This window comes from Perognathus longimembris, chromosome 13 (assembly GCF_023159225.1).
Source record: "Perognathus longimembris pacificus isolate PPM17 chromosome 13, ASM2315922v1, whole genome shotgun sequence".
In the NCBI taxonomy this organism is placed as follows: Eukaryota; Metazoa; Chordata; class Mammalia; order Rodentia; family Heteromyidae; genus Perognathus; species Perognathus longimembris.
Window position 1 is genome coordinate 3,109,301 of NC_063173.1, and position 14,939 is coordinate 3,124,239.

The window sequence follows — 14,939 nt, forward strand, 5'->3', positions numbered from 1 at the left end:
GGTGCTTGCCTTATTCCATCATGACTTTATGGAAAACGATCATTTGTCACCATAGCAAGGGATTTGCAGAAGAACAAACGACCTGAGGATTTCAGTATGGAGAAAATTCGCCAGAACAACTAAGGCTACACCAGTCAAGATTTCAGACTTAAGTAGCCCTGACTTGTAATACCATCTCACTAGCTGGGTGACCTCTGCAGCCTCCTTGGGCTGTAGCTACATTTTTTTTCTCTCCCATGCAACGGAGATAATAAAATTCTGCTTCCAAGTGTTACAGGAAGAGCAAATGAGATCATCTACTCAAAGCGCTTCGCCCTCTTCCTGGGTGCTCAGAACCACCAGCAGCTATTAACTCTCAATCCTGTTATTACTTTCATCTCGTGGACTTTTTCTTACGCATGTCAGTACTTAGCAAAACAGAATCCCGGGTCCAGATGAGAGTTTGCAGGTCATTTGGCTCAGCTATTACTGAAGGAATTAGAGCACTGGTCTAGCCAGGTGCTCTGCGAAGGAAAGGTCCTGTGGTCCAACAGAGGGGGTGTGTGCTGTCTTAAGCTGGTAGTTTTATCTGCTAACATATACATGAACATCTTAAAGGCTCGGAGAAGTCCTACAGAGGAGAAATTGGTTTAAATGGATCTAACCCAGTTTTCTCATTACTCGGACCCCCCCAAAAACCCCACTTTCCGATGTCATTCTATAAAAATTCTCAGAAGATGACAGATGCTGACTTCACTTAAAGTATTCTTTCGATGCGAAAACTGAGGGGGCAGAGAGGATGGCAGTCACCCACACCAGTGCCATTCTCTGGGTTCCCTCAGCACACCCACTCTCTGACCCCGGCTTGGGGCTGCCCTTCAGTGTGGTGAGCTGGCCCAGTGCAGGGAGAGGTGGGGAGAGGTGACCTCTTGCCTCGGCCTAGGTCTTGACGGGAGGTGGGCGGGGAAGCTTCTCCGGGGCTGAGAGGGCGCTGGCCCCGCGGGACTGGCTGGAACGAGAGGAGGTCACCGTGCCCCTACGGTTCTACCCAGGATCTGCCGGTCCCCCGGCTCCGGCAAATACGTAGATAGTGGAGTGTGTGGTACCAGGCTCTTTAAGGGATGAGTTCCCACCTGACCCTTCAGCTGATCTGGGATTTTTTTTCATTTTGCACAGCTCGCCTCGAGACTTCTTCACATGGACCAAGCCACGCAAGCCCTAGGGCTCTGATTCGGTCCTGCTCTCTCCCTGGATCTTGGGCAGAAAGGACTGGGCTCCAGAAATGGGAGCTGAAAGCCAGTAGGGGGTGCCGCAGTCCTCCTCCTTCCCCGCGCCCTTCCCAGGCCCCTGTGTGGTTGGGGGTGGGCAGACCCCTCACTGGGCTTCCCACAGACAAGAACTCCTCCTGGGCCTTGGCACGCTCCCCAAGCTGTCGCTAGTAGGGCTCTCTAAGGTCGGCCTGGTTCAGCAAAACTGCCCAGGGACGAGGGGGACACCCCTCCCTAGAGGCTAAGCCTCGTCAGGGCTCCGGTGGAGCCTCTTGGAGATGTGCCTCTAAAACATCTCTATCCTTTACGGTTAGCTTTGTTTTCTCTCTTGGGCTCGGGAGGCAGAGCCGCAGACGTGAAACTGGCCCGCGGGGTCCCTAGCCAGCTACTCACAACGCCAGGTAGAAGCCGGGGTGAAACCCAGGGCCTTCCAGCTGGTGCTCGGCAAGCACTCTAGCTTGACCCATGCCCCTCATCTTTGCGATTTACTTTAAATTTCCTTTTAATGGACAGATAACTGTGTATATCTGCGGGGTACGATGGATATTCTGATAAACACATGCATCCATTGTAGAAGCATGAAATCAAGACGATTCACATGTCTGTCACCCCCAAACGCTTCATGTGGGGGGAGGGGGGCAAGGGCATTTGAATCTACTCCTTTGGTAACTTTGGATCGTACATACAGCGCGAGCAGCCCTACTCTGACAAATTGGAATACTCTGAAATCCCAAACTTCGGAGCATCCTGTAAGATTCTGGAGCCGTTATTCGTTCAGACTTTTGGGTTAGTGACGCCCAGCTAGTAGTATATATAAAGGTTCCCAAACCCAAAAACCTCCCAGCTTTTGGCCCCCTGCATTTGCAACGCTGAACACTCGGCTGGCGGCGAGCTCCGCCGTCACTGCGACTGATCATGAGAACGTCTTCCTCTGGACAAGCGTTGCCGCCCTGACCAGTAATACCTCACCCTCCAACACCTCACGTTCCAAGGCCGCCCGAAGGGACGGTCGGACTGTCCACCATTCTCCGATCCGACGGTCACGAAAGCCCCAGCCCCGGAGCCGCCAGGCCGCGCGGGCCACTCACCGGTCTCCGTGTTCTCGTGCTCCGTGTCGGTGAGCGTGAGGTTGGAGTTGGCCCGGCTGGACAGGCAGGAGCTGCGTCCCGACCGCGTGCTCCGGCCCCACAGGCGCACCGGCTGCTCGGGGGACAGCACCGTGTCCGCCTCCAGGTCGGCGTCCGAGCTGGCCGCCATGGAGTAGCCGCAGTGGGGGAGGCCGAGGTCCGTCCGGTAGAGGGTCCCGTGGGGGGGGGTCACCTCGCCCAGCCCCAGCTCGCGCAGGGTGAAATTGGTGCCTGGGAGGAGACAGGATGAGACGGGTCAGGGAGCGGGGACGAGAGCCGCCCCCCCCCCCCCCAGCCTGGGATTCGCCGCTGGGGTTTGAACTCGTGGCCAGCCACGTCTCCTGGGGTCTTTCCACCAGCCACACGATCAGTGTCGTCTTTGTTATTCTGAGACAGGTCTTTGCGGTTTGGCTCAAGTTGGCCTTCCACGCGGGACCCCCCGCTTGCCTCCTAAGTGCAACCCGTGCCTGGCGCATGCTCTGTGTCTTTGAAGCCGGCTCGGATGTCACTTCCTCTGCGAGGTCTCCCCCCAGACCTGCCCCTGTGAAGACGTCACCGCCCTTTCTGCCCAGATCCCCCCTCAAAGTCCTTGCCCCGGTCCTTGCTCAGCGGGGTCATCCTGCCCCTTCTGCCGTGGGATGGTACCGTTGTCTTGCTTATTCCTAAATCTCTGCGTCCGAGGTCAAACCCAGCATTCAGAAGGAGCTCAATAAATGCCTGGTATGTGGGATGGAGATTCCCATCCTTCAGGGAGGATAATCAGCAGAAGCCTGGTGAATGCCAGCGATGGGGTCCCCTGGAACCAGAGGCTCCTTTGGGAGCTGTTCAGGAGCAGAACAAACCAGCTGGCAGTGGAAAGGGTGTGTGCAGATACGGGGCACCTCACCCCAGGGAGAGGTGGGCTAGAGAGTGAGCAGCGACGGCTCTCCTCAGGGCACACGAAGCCCAGGACGGAGGCTGGGGAAGGTGTGGGGGAGAATTAATGGAGGGGTTCGTGGGTGGATGCTTCCATGGGGACACAAGCGAATCCGGTGTCCATGGAAGGGCAACTTCTCCTGCGTGTCTGCTGTTCCCAGACATACCCCGGGCGACGGGGACGAGAGAGACTGGACGAGGACGGTAAGGCCGCGTCCCGGGGAGACCGACCGTGTGGGAAATGAGCTCACAACCGTGCCCCCGGCCTCACCACCAGACCTGCGCAGCCCGCGGGTACCCGCACCCTCCCACACCCGCAGCCGACACTGTGCGGAGCAGGACTCGAGCGAGCACAGAGGTGGCTCGCCCGCCCTGGCAGGCCTGAGAGCCCAGACCGGGAGGGGGGGGGCGCAGAGAGCCACGGGGCGCTGGGGCCCACGTCTGCTGCCCAGGCAGTCAGTCACCTTGGACTTCTCAAGCGGGGAAGTGTTCAGCTGGGGACCCCAGATTCTCCTCCCCCTCCCTGGGTCCCCCGGCCTCCGTTCTGACAGCTCCGCGCCCAGCCCTTGTCGACTCCTCTGCCTCCAATTTCCCCAAGCTGCGGTTCCTCTCACGCGTAAGGTCAAACGGGCCTTGATGCCAGGGGGCTGAGCGTCAGCGGTTGTCTGTTCGTGGTCCTGGGGTGTGAACTCAGGGTCTCGCACTCGCTAGACAGATGCTCTATCACTTGAGTCACGCCTCCAGATCTGTTGTGCTTTAATTATTTTTTCTTTTAAGAGAAGATCTCATGCTTCCCCTTCCCCCCCTGCAGTGGATCTTGATCCTTTTTATAGCTGCCTCTTGGGTAGCTGGGATTACAGGTACGAACAACCATGCTCGGCCTGTTCTTGTCTCTAAAAGGGGCTGATTACCTAGGCCTTGTGGCCCTCAAAGGTGTTTGGGATCTAGGATGGCACTTGTGTAAGCCACTGTGCACACGACTGCATGCGGATGCTTGTTCTTTACACAGACCAGAAGGAATCTGGGGTTGGAGGTGTGGATTCATGGTGGAATGCTTGCCTAATAAGCTCAAGGTCCCTGAGTTCAAACTCCAGTACTATTATGACCATCACCAACAACAAACCCACGACGGGCTCCTATTCTGAGCCTCATGTGCTAGGTTATATAGAGCTTTGTTCAAATACAGACAGGACAGAGCTAGGAGGATGCTTTGAGTGATCTTCCCCCTTCCCGTCACCAAGACTTAGAGGTGACAGTGACTAGTGGGTAGCATTTATGAAATGTCTGCCTCATGCCGGGCATGGATGTCAAGCACGTTATTTACAGTCCCCACTCGTCCCCATGCTGGTTCTACTCCCCGCGACGATTATCCCTTTGCACAGGTAAAGAGGCCGAGAGTCATAACAGTGGCAGAACCAGGATTCAAATCCAGATCTGTCTGATGCCAGGGCCTGAGCTCTTCATCAAAGCTTGGGAAGGGCTAGAGAGCCCTCATTTTTCAAGCCAGAAAGGCAGCTAATGGGACAGCTTTCGTGTGGATCCAGATGTGCGGGAGGAAACAGAAATGAGGTCATGGGGTGTGTGTGTGTGTGTGCGTGCGTGTGTGTGTGTGTGCGTGCGCGTGTCCAGCTCTTTCCCCCTCCGTGATCTTAAGCAAATGATTTAGTCTGGGGTAACTGTAAGAAATAGATAGCACGATCACCATGCTCCCTGTGGAAGGGGGCGGAGGGGGGGGGGGAGGAGGGCGGGGGGGGGGGGAGGAGGGCAGGCAGAGTCAGGCCCGGCTGTCATACATTCTGAGGGCCAGTCACTTGCCGGGGCCTGGAAGGGGGCTCGCGAAGGCCCTGCAGGTAGAAAGACAGAAACATCTGAGGCATCAGGGTGGCGGGGCCGTGAGTGAAGGGGGATGGACAGGCAAGGAGCAACACGCATCTTGGGAGAAAAGGAGCTGGGAAACTACAACCCAGTGCCAGGGTAAGTAAGGGCTCCGTGTCGGGCCAGTGCAGTTTCCCTGGGGCGGGGCGGAGGGCGGCCCCGGGGTACAGAGGAAGAGTCGGGTGCGGAGAGGATGCTCTGAACTCAGCTCCAGGGTCAGCTCATCTCGGAGACGTCTTCCTCCCAGGCCTCGGGGTTTGGCAGGCACCAAAGAGAGGCGCCGAGCTGGGTTGCTGAGTGAATTGACACCCAGAGAACGGACGCTTGGCTCCGCTCGCCAGCTCCGAGACGCCATCCCGTGACATCCTCACCGCTGCGGCACCCCCAGAGGCGCGCACCCACCCCCAGCCCGGTGGGGACGGGGCCTCGGCGGGCTGCCACCCCCCCGGCCCCCCCCCCCCCCCCCCCCGCTTCCTGACCCCTGACTCTGCCCAGCCCCTGCCGGGGCTCAGCAGCAACATGAGGACGAACCACGGGCCCGGCCTGTGCCAGCCAGACCCAAGGGCCAAGGGGCCTGGCGACTCGGTTGGCCTGCTCCCCCCCCCCCCGGGCGGTCCCCGTGCGCCCCCCTCGCCCCCCCGTGAGCCTCACCCGCGCGGCAGAACTCCTCGGCCTCGTGCGGCGGCGGCGCCGCGTCCTTGGCGCGGCCGTAGGCCAGGCGCGCGTCCTGGTCGTAGGCCTTCAGCGTCTCGCTGGAGCTGTAGGACTTCTGCGGGGCCCTGCCCTCCTCGCTGTCGGCGGACGAGCTGGTGTAGCGGCGCTCGGCGTCGCGGCGCCGGGTCAGCGAGCGGTACGGCTTCCGGTCCTTCGCGTCCATGTCCTCCAGCCCCGGGGCCTCCGCGCCCAGCTGCCTCCGCGCCTCCCTCGGGGCCGAGGGGCCTGCAACATGGGAGGCAACCATCAGGGGGTGGGCGGCAGCCTTGGGGTGAGGGTGGGGGGGGGTCTGGGCCTGGAGACACCTGCCATGCCGGTGATGACCCCCGGGGAGCCCCGCTCCGCCGCCACCCGGCAGGCCCGGGTCTGTGGCTCCGCGCCGGGTGCTGACTGTCCCCGTGGGGACGGGGCCTGACTGAGAGCTCCACCTTGTGAGAGAAAGCCGGCCTCCCCGGCCCCTTGGCGCGGCTAGAATCCTAGCTCCTCAGGGGACTGAGATGGGAGGACTGTAGTTCAAAGCCAGCCCCGGCAGGAAAGCCTACGAGACTCACATCTCCAATGAACCCCCCCCCCCCCCACCAAAGCCAGAAAGCAGAGCTGTGCTTCCAGTGGTAAAACATAAGCTTTGAGTGTGCACACGCTCACATGTGATGCGTGCACACACACGGACACACACGGAAATTGCGAAATGAACATGCAGGCCGCAGGAGAATCACTTTGCATAACCGATCCTGAAATCGACTCACAGGACCCGGGATGTTACAATGGTTGCCGGCCACTCCTGGAAATGAGCCCAAGTGTGCGTTACCAGCCAACCCCGCACTCACCGCTACACGCTGCTTGTGAACAGCCGGTGAGCACACCTCACCGCAAGTTCTCACCCATGAGCCACAGCGCCCGCCGGAATCTAGGGCTGCTGTACAGTAGGCGCCGTAAACATTTCTTTCATCAGACTGCTCGCCAACCCCCATCCGACAAGATGTGAAACCTTGCCAAGGGCATCTAGTTGCAAGTAACGGAACCAGAACCCAGGCCTGGCTGGGTTTTTCCTGTTCTCTTCTGTCTCGCAGAGACGCCAACCTCCTGTGCTTAGTGCGCACAAGAATCCTCTCAAGTGGCTCTTTCTCTTTCCCCTGCCTGGCCCTTTTGCCCGGTCCTGACACCTGGGATCTTCATTCTCCTTCCAGATGTTTTCTTTTAGCTTCAGGCTAGCACAACATTGTAAGGGCCGGGAGGAAAACATAGCATCCTTCAAAAGATACACAGGTCTCTTGTTTTTCTCGAGACCTACAACTTTCCTAGTGTTGGCCTTGCGTGGGTCCAGTTTTCAAACAATGAGGATGCTCAAAACCTTCCCTTGTCTGGTGGTGCTGTGAGAGACACAGCGGAGCGCGAACTCTCTGAAAAAACGTAGCTTCTGTGGGGTCCCACGCCTGCGGGGCTCCTGGCTGATGGCTATGTTGCGGTGTAAAAGCATGGGGCAGGGTGGCTATTTTTTAGGACAGGCTGGAAATCTGTAGCGAGACATAGACTATATGCTTTCTAAACATTACTTCTTTTTTCCTTTTTAAAAAATTCATCTTAAAAAGATAACGAGGATACTTGAATTTGAACTCAGGGCCCCACACTGACTAAGCAGCTCTATCATGGAGCCGTGTCTCCAGCTCAGACATTATATATGTGTTTTTTTTTTTCTTAACAGAAAAATACGTCTGCAGGCCAAGCCAAACGCACTGATGGGTCAGGGTTGATCTGAAGACCAGCAGTTCTGCCTGTGATCACCGGAGGCAGCCCTCTGACTCTATTCCCTCCTAAGACCTCAAAGGCAGGAGGTTCTCCAGGGCAGGTCTTAGCCCACAGCTCCAGGGCAAAAACCCTGCCTCGTTAGCGAGTTCTATAGAAGCCAGAGATGGTGACACACACCTGTAATACCATTTTCTTGGGAGGTTGAGGCAGCAAGAGACACTCTCTGTGAAATCAAACTAAAAGCAAAAGGACTGAGGAGTAGGAGGATGACTGAAGTAGTAGAATGCCTGCCTAGTAAGCAGAAAGCCCTGAATTTAAAAAAAAACCCAGATAGTTACTAGACCCAGTCAAATGGGTTCCCGTGTCATAGCCTGGAAAGTGCATCACTTTAGTCTAGGTTAGCACTCCACGTCTGCAATTGATCATATAAGCCAAGTGTCTACTGTAAACTCCCATAGGTCCGCATATGCTACAGCGTATAAATACTTAGGGGCTTATCGGTGCCATTATAGACGATGGCTCTGCCCACAGCCAGTTACGATGGATGAGCATTGTTTGTTTCTTTAATATCTCTGGAGATTAGGCAAAGAGTTGGACTCAGAGTAAATAAAAACCAAACTGTAAGACAGGGTACTGGGCTCTGCCATCTCGATACTCAGTCTCCTGCCAGCGGCGGCTCCGGTGATGGCTGCCCTGAGTTCTGAGAGGTAGGATCACAAGGATCTGGGACTGTGCCTTCTACTGCGGCGGCAAGAAAACCTTCTTCGCCGCAAGCCATGGGAAGGGAAGCATCTCCCGCTGAGACCCAACACACACACGGAGGGGTGTGACCGTGTGTGTTTGCGTGTCTGAGGCAGAGAACGGCTCTCAAAAGTGACTGACTGCATGATAAGCCACTTCCCATTCATTCTCCTCCAGTTGTTTTTTTTTTTTTTATTTAAAGAATGATTATAACTCTCTAAATTGCTGCTGTGGGTATTTAGCTCAGCGGAGGAGCACTTGCCGGGTAAGTGCAAGGCCCCGAGTTCCGTCCTCAGCTCTGGAATAAATAAGTAAAAATAAAAGGACAGGTGTTTTTTTTTTTTTTGGCCAGTCCTGGGCCTTGGACTCAGGGCCTGAGCACTGTCCCTGGCTTCTTTTTGCTCAAGGCGAGCACTCTGCCACTTGAGCCACGGCGCCACTTCTGGCCGTTTTTTCTGTATATGTGGTGCTGGGGAATTGAACCCAGGGCCTCATGTATACGAGGCAAGCACTCTTGCCACTAGGCCATATCCCCAGCCAGGGCAAGTGTTTAAAAAAAAAAAACTAAATTGCTGCCGCAGCCCTATATTGGCTTTCAATCCAAGGTGTTCGTTGGTTTGAGGGTTTCTAGTAACAGCAGCCTCTGTGCCCTCTGGCCCTTCCAAACTCCAGGAACAATAATGCTGGTAAGAATAAGCACTCAATTAACACCAGCCATCCTTAACACTAGCCACTAATCGCGCATATTAATGCTAATTACAGCGTGAGCAATAATAGCATATATACTTTATTAGTAGCTTTTAGTCTCAGATATGTGTGTGTGTGTGTGTGTGTGTGTGTGAGTGACAGTGTGCTTATTTGAAACATTTCTACGTGATAACACTTTTGAATCCTCATGCTAATCCTGAGAGCTGGAAATTAGGATTATTGCAAATCACAGATGAGAAATTGGGAGGTTAAGCATCCTGGGCATGGTGACATAGCTCTTGCTTCTTTACCAAGAGCCAGAGTTGTAACCCAGGGATTTGAACTTGGCACACCAACGGTGTTGCCTTACACCCTGTTCCAGATGACTTTCCACTGCCCAGGTTAGGCCAGTGACCTGCGTACGCTCCCGTACCCTGTGATTCTCGAGAACGAACTTCAGTTTCCTGGCCAAAGGGAAGGTGATTCCTCATCCACACGGTCTCATTTCACTTCACTGGGCACTGGCTCTTTCCTGGCCATGAATCCTGCGTTTCTGCTCTGTGCCTCTGGGCGTGATGTTGCGTCACAACACAGGTAGCCACCTCGCTGGTCTGCTGGTGTGACGGCCTCTCCCCTACCGTGTTCCTGGAGGGCAGGCAGGGCACCGACGGTGCTCCCGGAAGACCCATGGAGCGACTAAGGGAAGAGAACTGCTCGGTAAGCACTTCATTTCTTCTTATCCTAACCTAAGACACTGGCATGGAAACCCTTTGAAACGGAACCAGAGGGATTGCTATGTATATTCTTTTTGAATTTGAAAGGCACCTCGGGCTGAAAGCCTGACGTAGCAAGTCAGTAATCTACACTTTTTTTTGGAGCAGATTCTGACATGGTGCGTGGTTACTTGGCTTCTTAGGCCTACCACACCTCAATCTCTTCACTAAAGCCCGTTCATCTAAACCATTTTCCCACAAGGCTCCTGACCCCTGACACAGCTTAGGTGCCTGTCTGTCCATCAGCAGTCGACATCATCACCACCATCCATCTACTGGTGAACAGCTCCCATGTTACTCGGACCATCATGAGTGAAGCCTAGTTCTTCTGTACTATTCCCACCTTCACACCTTTGCCCTGGCCCATGGTAGAGCCGGAGACTTAGAGATGTTAAATAATTGGCTTGAAATCACTGTCAAGAGGATCAAGAGCTGGACGTATCCGGTTCCAAACCTTCCCACGCTCTGCTCTGGCCACCTCCTAGCTGTGTGGCCCTACAGCGGCCGCTCATTCCAGAAGGCCAGGTTAGTGGGATGCGTCTGTCATTTGTAATGTTCTAGGTTGACATAAGGAAGATCGGAAAATGATTACTACCAACGCAATCTGTGTTATTGCCTGGTGAGATCTACCCAACAAACTCTGTCATTATTACCTTAAACGTACTTTAAAGCAGGGGAAGATGTTCTGGGATGCTAAAGTAGCAAATAAATGCTCACTGAAGGAACAACTAGCAGCTCTGTCAATGCAGGCTGTGGGCTAATTACGGTGGCTACACCATGGTGGCGTCCACGGAAGTTTGTAATCAGGCAGAGCACCCAGCCCTACGTGACACTGACGATGCTATGGTAGAGAGGTGTGCAAAGACCTGGGTACAGACTCAGCCACTAGCCTTGTTTCCAAGGACAACTTCCCAAGACTCTTCTCCAGGTACAACCCAAGCGCCAGTTCACTTCCACAAACGATGGCGCTGCGGGTTCCAGAGACAACCAGGACAGTTCCAGAGAGAAGCAGGCAACGGCTTCCTGTACCCATGGGGCGCCAGCCATAGGGACTGCAGGCTTTCATAAAGTCAGAACTGCAGTGGATGCACCTTATGCTCTACCTGTGTGTCATTCTGGTCTGTCAGTGGGGACAGAGAGCAGGTGGGGACTGAAGGAGAGAAGAGACATGCCAATGGTGAGCACAAAGCTCAAGGCTTCCGTTCACCTCCGTGAAGACCTGAGTTCTTTCTCACTGTCAAAGCCCAGGAGGCGGGCCTAGTGTACACAGCCAGTGAAGGACGCAGCTGGGTCCTAAACCCATGGCTTTTTGACTCTCAAACCCACATTGTTTGTGTTGTGATTCATCTTTCCAGCCTTTGATGGAGCTAGGACATTTGAATAGGGAGAGGCCTGAGAGATACCTGGGGGTGATAGTGATCACTTCAAAGCGAGACAACCGTAGCTCGTGATCCTAGTGACACAGGGGGCTGAACTCTGGGGATTGTGAGTTGAAACCAGCCCAGGCAGAAAAGTCTGGGAGACTCTTATCTCAGTTTACCCATCAAGGAGTTAGAAGTGGAGCTGTGGCTCAAGTGGTAGAGTGCCAGGTTTGAGTGAAAAACCTAAGGGATAGCACCTAGACCCTGAGTTCAAGCCCTAGGACCAGTACACACAGACCACACACACACACACACACACACACACACACACACACACACACGAATATCGTAGAATTATCAATGGGTTCCAGCCTATAGTCTGAACACAGTGTTCCAGACCAGTGTGGATGAACAAACCGGAGCAAACAGAAGCCCAGGTCTTCCTAGAGTTCAGGCTTCTGAGAGACAGGAGGGGACCATAAAGCTGGAGATCTGAGGCGCGAGGGGCCTGGTAGAAGATAGAATTGCATTTCTGTCATATCCCTGGATGGTCGGATCCAAAATGCACGACGTAGCAGAGACAACCTGCTGACTAGCTAGACAAGCCCGGGAGGGGGCTGCCCTCCCTTCGCTTTCCAGAGGTGCTAATGCTGAAGGGGGGCTTGGAGCTAACCTAAACTAGGGTGTGGCGTTTGTGGGTTAGAGGGGATATAATAAATAACACTTTGGGGGTTCACCAGAAAACTCAAGAGGCAAACCTGATCCTTCCCTTCCCATGGGTTCTGGTGGTATTTACAGAGGGGCGGGGCATCCGCAGGGAGACAGGGTAGCATGGCCAAGGAACCGCTGTCTAGCCACCGTCCATGGGGAAATGAGGGCTGTTATCACCCTGGTTACCTGGCAACCTCAGGAACAGCCAGCAATGAGCCAGGAAATTGCCTGAACTCCTGCTGGACTAAAGTTTTTATAAGTTTTGCTTAACATAAGCACTGGGTGATATTTTTAGTTCTTTGTGTGTCAAAAAGGGCCCATAAATATTCCAGAGCTAAAAATGTGTTCCACACAATAGAAGTCGTAGGTAGTAACTGGGTGTGTATATAACCATAAATCTTACTTTCCTCAGTTCTTCAAAGTCTGGTCTTGTAAGTCCTTTGTTTTAAGCTGGAGTGTGGAGGGGAAGGGCCCTTACTCTTAGGCCACGTGTGGCGGTGGGTTGCGTGCGAACCAGGAAAGGAGGCGCCCGTATCCACATTTGATGAATTTGGAAACTGAAGTTCAAGTGCATACGTGATGCTGAAGTTCACTCAACCCTGGAATCCCGGAGGGCTGGCCTCCAAAGTCTGTGCCTTTCAAGCTTCTGGTACCCATAGCCTCATCACTTCGAGAAAACTCATTGCTTCTTAAACAGTGATGATACCTAACTAGCTAAGGACCGGGGGTGACTGTGCATTACCCCACGTAATCCTTACCACCTCTGAAACTTTTCCTTTTCTTTTTTGGGTCGTACTGGGGGTTTGAACTCAGGTCCTCACCTTTGCTAGGCTGGCATGTTACCACTGAAGCCATGCACCCAGCCTAGCTTTTCGCTGGGTATTTTGGAGATTGAATGTAGTGAACGTTCCGTCCAGGCTGTCCTTGCACTTCGATTCTCCAGATCTCAGTGTCTTGAGAAGCTAAGGTTACAGGTGTGAGCCCCCCAGCCCCTTCCCTATTTTACAGGTAGAGGGAGAGCGTCTGAACGTGCTATGCTCTCCCTCAGGGGCCTGCTGCAAGAGTTTAGACTCAAGTATAGGTCTGGCCCCCAGCAAGGCCCGTGCTTTAAGTCGTAACCTACACGGCCTTCCTCCCACTCACGCGCCTTATTCTGATTTGCTTCACTGTCCTGTTTTGTTTTCCTGTCCCTTGAGCGTTTTAAAGCAGCCCTCTGAAGAAGCTTCAGTTCGGCTTATCTGCTGAGGATTGCAACGCATCTCCACTCGCGCCACTCCTTCCATCACGGCGGAACCCCCATCTCTCCTCGCCCCGCGTGCCCCTTCAGGTTACCCGGTCGTTCTGTCTCGCTGAGTGGCATGAGTTCTTCCGACCGTCAGCCCAGCCCCGCCCTGGGGTAGACGAAAGGACCTCCACGGCCGCGTCTCCAGCCCGGTGCGGGAGAGCGCACGCAGCCGGCCAGGGCGAGGGCTTTCCCGGGAGCGGGCTGGAGTGCGGCTGCGCGCCCAGCCCGGCTGTGGCGGCGTCCCTAACCGGCGGCCGGCAGGCAGGTGACAGATGGTACTGCCGCCTGCAGCAGTACCTTGCCCTTCTGTCGGAGGTATCAAAGGCAGGGGGTTCTGATTCTGAGCCAGAAGGGCTTCTACGAGGGCTGCCTGACCCCTCCCAGGGCCGGCGTGCATGGGGCCTGGGACCCCCCATAGGCCCTCAGTCAACAGGAGGACTTGCTGGGGTGGTGTTTTCCGGATTTCGGGTCCAGCCTTCCTCTCTCCAAAGCCACCCACTGGTTAATACAATTTCACACACAGTGGCATGCCAGAGTTAGAAGATGTATTCAGACTGAAAGTGGCATCAGAGATCAGTTGGCTCCTGTCCTACTGTATGCTTAGGAACACGCCCCCCAACCCCCTTGGTCCTATCTCTGAGTGATCATGTGACATCTAGATCTGGGGACTGTCCACCCAGGGATGCTCTGCCGGCCTGCACCTCCCATGATGGAGTCAAAACCTGCCCCCTCCCTAGCTTCCTTTCCTCCATAGGCCTCCGCCCTCTCCTCAGGGTTCCAGGAAGTCTATGGAAGGCCTTTGTCCCCCCAAACAGCCCCTCCAGACTGACGACGAGGACCTGCTGTGTCCCGAGTCCTCTCATCAGAGGGAGCCCTTTCGCCGTGGATGCCAAGCCCCCGCGCTAGGTGAGGTAGGTTTTGATGGCCTTGCCCCAAAGCCCTTCCGCCTGGCACCCCCTCTCGCCTCTCACCAGGCTTGACAAGCTCCTGGGCTCTCTGTGGAAACGAGGAATTGGATCAAGGTACCCACAGGGTCCTAGGAAACACAAACATGCCTGCCGGTGACTGCAGCGAAGAGCTCGCGAAGAAGACACGGACACAGATGCTCTAGGGGCAGAGACAGGGATGCTAACTGAGGCCTCTCCAGAGCGTTAACCACAAGTTCCCCGACACATCTTGGAGCAGACTAATGTCCTTCACATCCCTCTTTCCCCTGTACCATTCAGCAGCATCTTCCCGGGGGAAGCCCATCCCATTGACTTTCTTAGATGCTAGGTCCACCAGGCCTCAGGCCAAACCGCCTATTTGTCAAGGACATGGCACTGTGTTTTCATGAATGACACCTTGGGACATGTGCAGTGCAGCTCACTGGCAGGAATCTCTTTTCTCTCCCCGGAGAACTCTTCCAAGGATCAATGCTGAAATCCTGTTTATTAGAGAGCCAACGCTACACAGGAAGTTCTTTCCCCTGACTTTCAATGGGCTTAGCCCGGGCCCACAGTGGAGGAGAAGGGAAAGAGGCCGAGTCCTAAGCTGCAAGCTTCTTCAACGTGGCCTCCTCTCTGCCCGAAGGGAGCCAGCTCCTCAAAGAAGCAGGCCTGGTTCAAGGTGTCTGGAAACTCTGAGATACTAAGTCTGACAGCAAAGAATTCCTCAGCCAAAAGGAAGTGTAGGGGTGAACTCCGCGGTAGGAAGAGGCCAGCTCCTCTTTTTCCTCTGTCTCCTCAACTAGGTGCCATCCTGACTTCCAGGGAGGT

At 54.9% G+C, this 14,939-nt stretch overlaps 1 protein-coding gene across 3 annotated transcripts in view; it reads right to left on the reverse strand.

The window, feature by feature from the left end:
* Positions 1-14,939, reverse strand: part of Tenm4 (teneurin transmembrane protein 4) — a 567,737-nt gene that overhangs the window by 366,938 nt on the left and 185,860 nt on the right. For all 3 annotated transcript variants that reach the window (XM_048361201.1, XM_048361200.1, XM_048361199.1), the window contains exons 4-5: positions 5,816-6,103; positions 2,336-2,605 (exon numbers count right to left, since the gene is read on the reverse strand). In XM_048361201.1, the coding sequence (XP_048217158.1) occupies positions 2,336-2,605; positions 5,816-6,041 (496 nt within the window). In that variant the 5' untranslated portion in view covers positions 6,042-6,103. The remainder of the gene's footprint in view (positions 1-2,335; positions 2,606-5,815; positions 6,104-14,939) is intronic.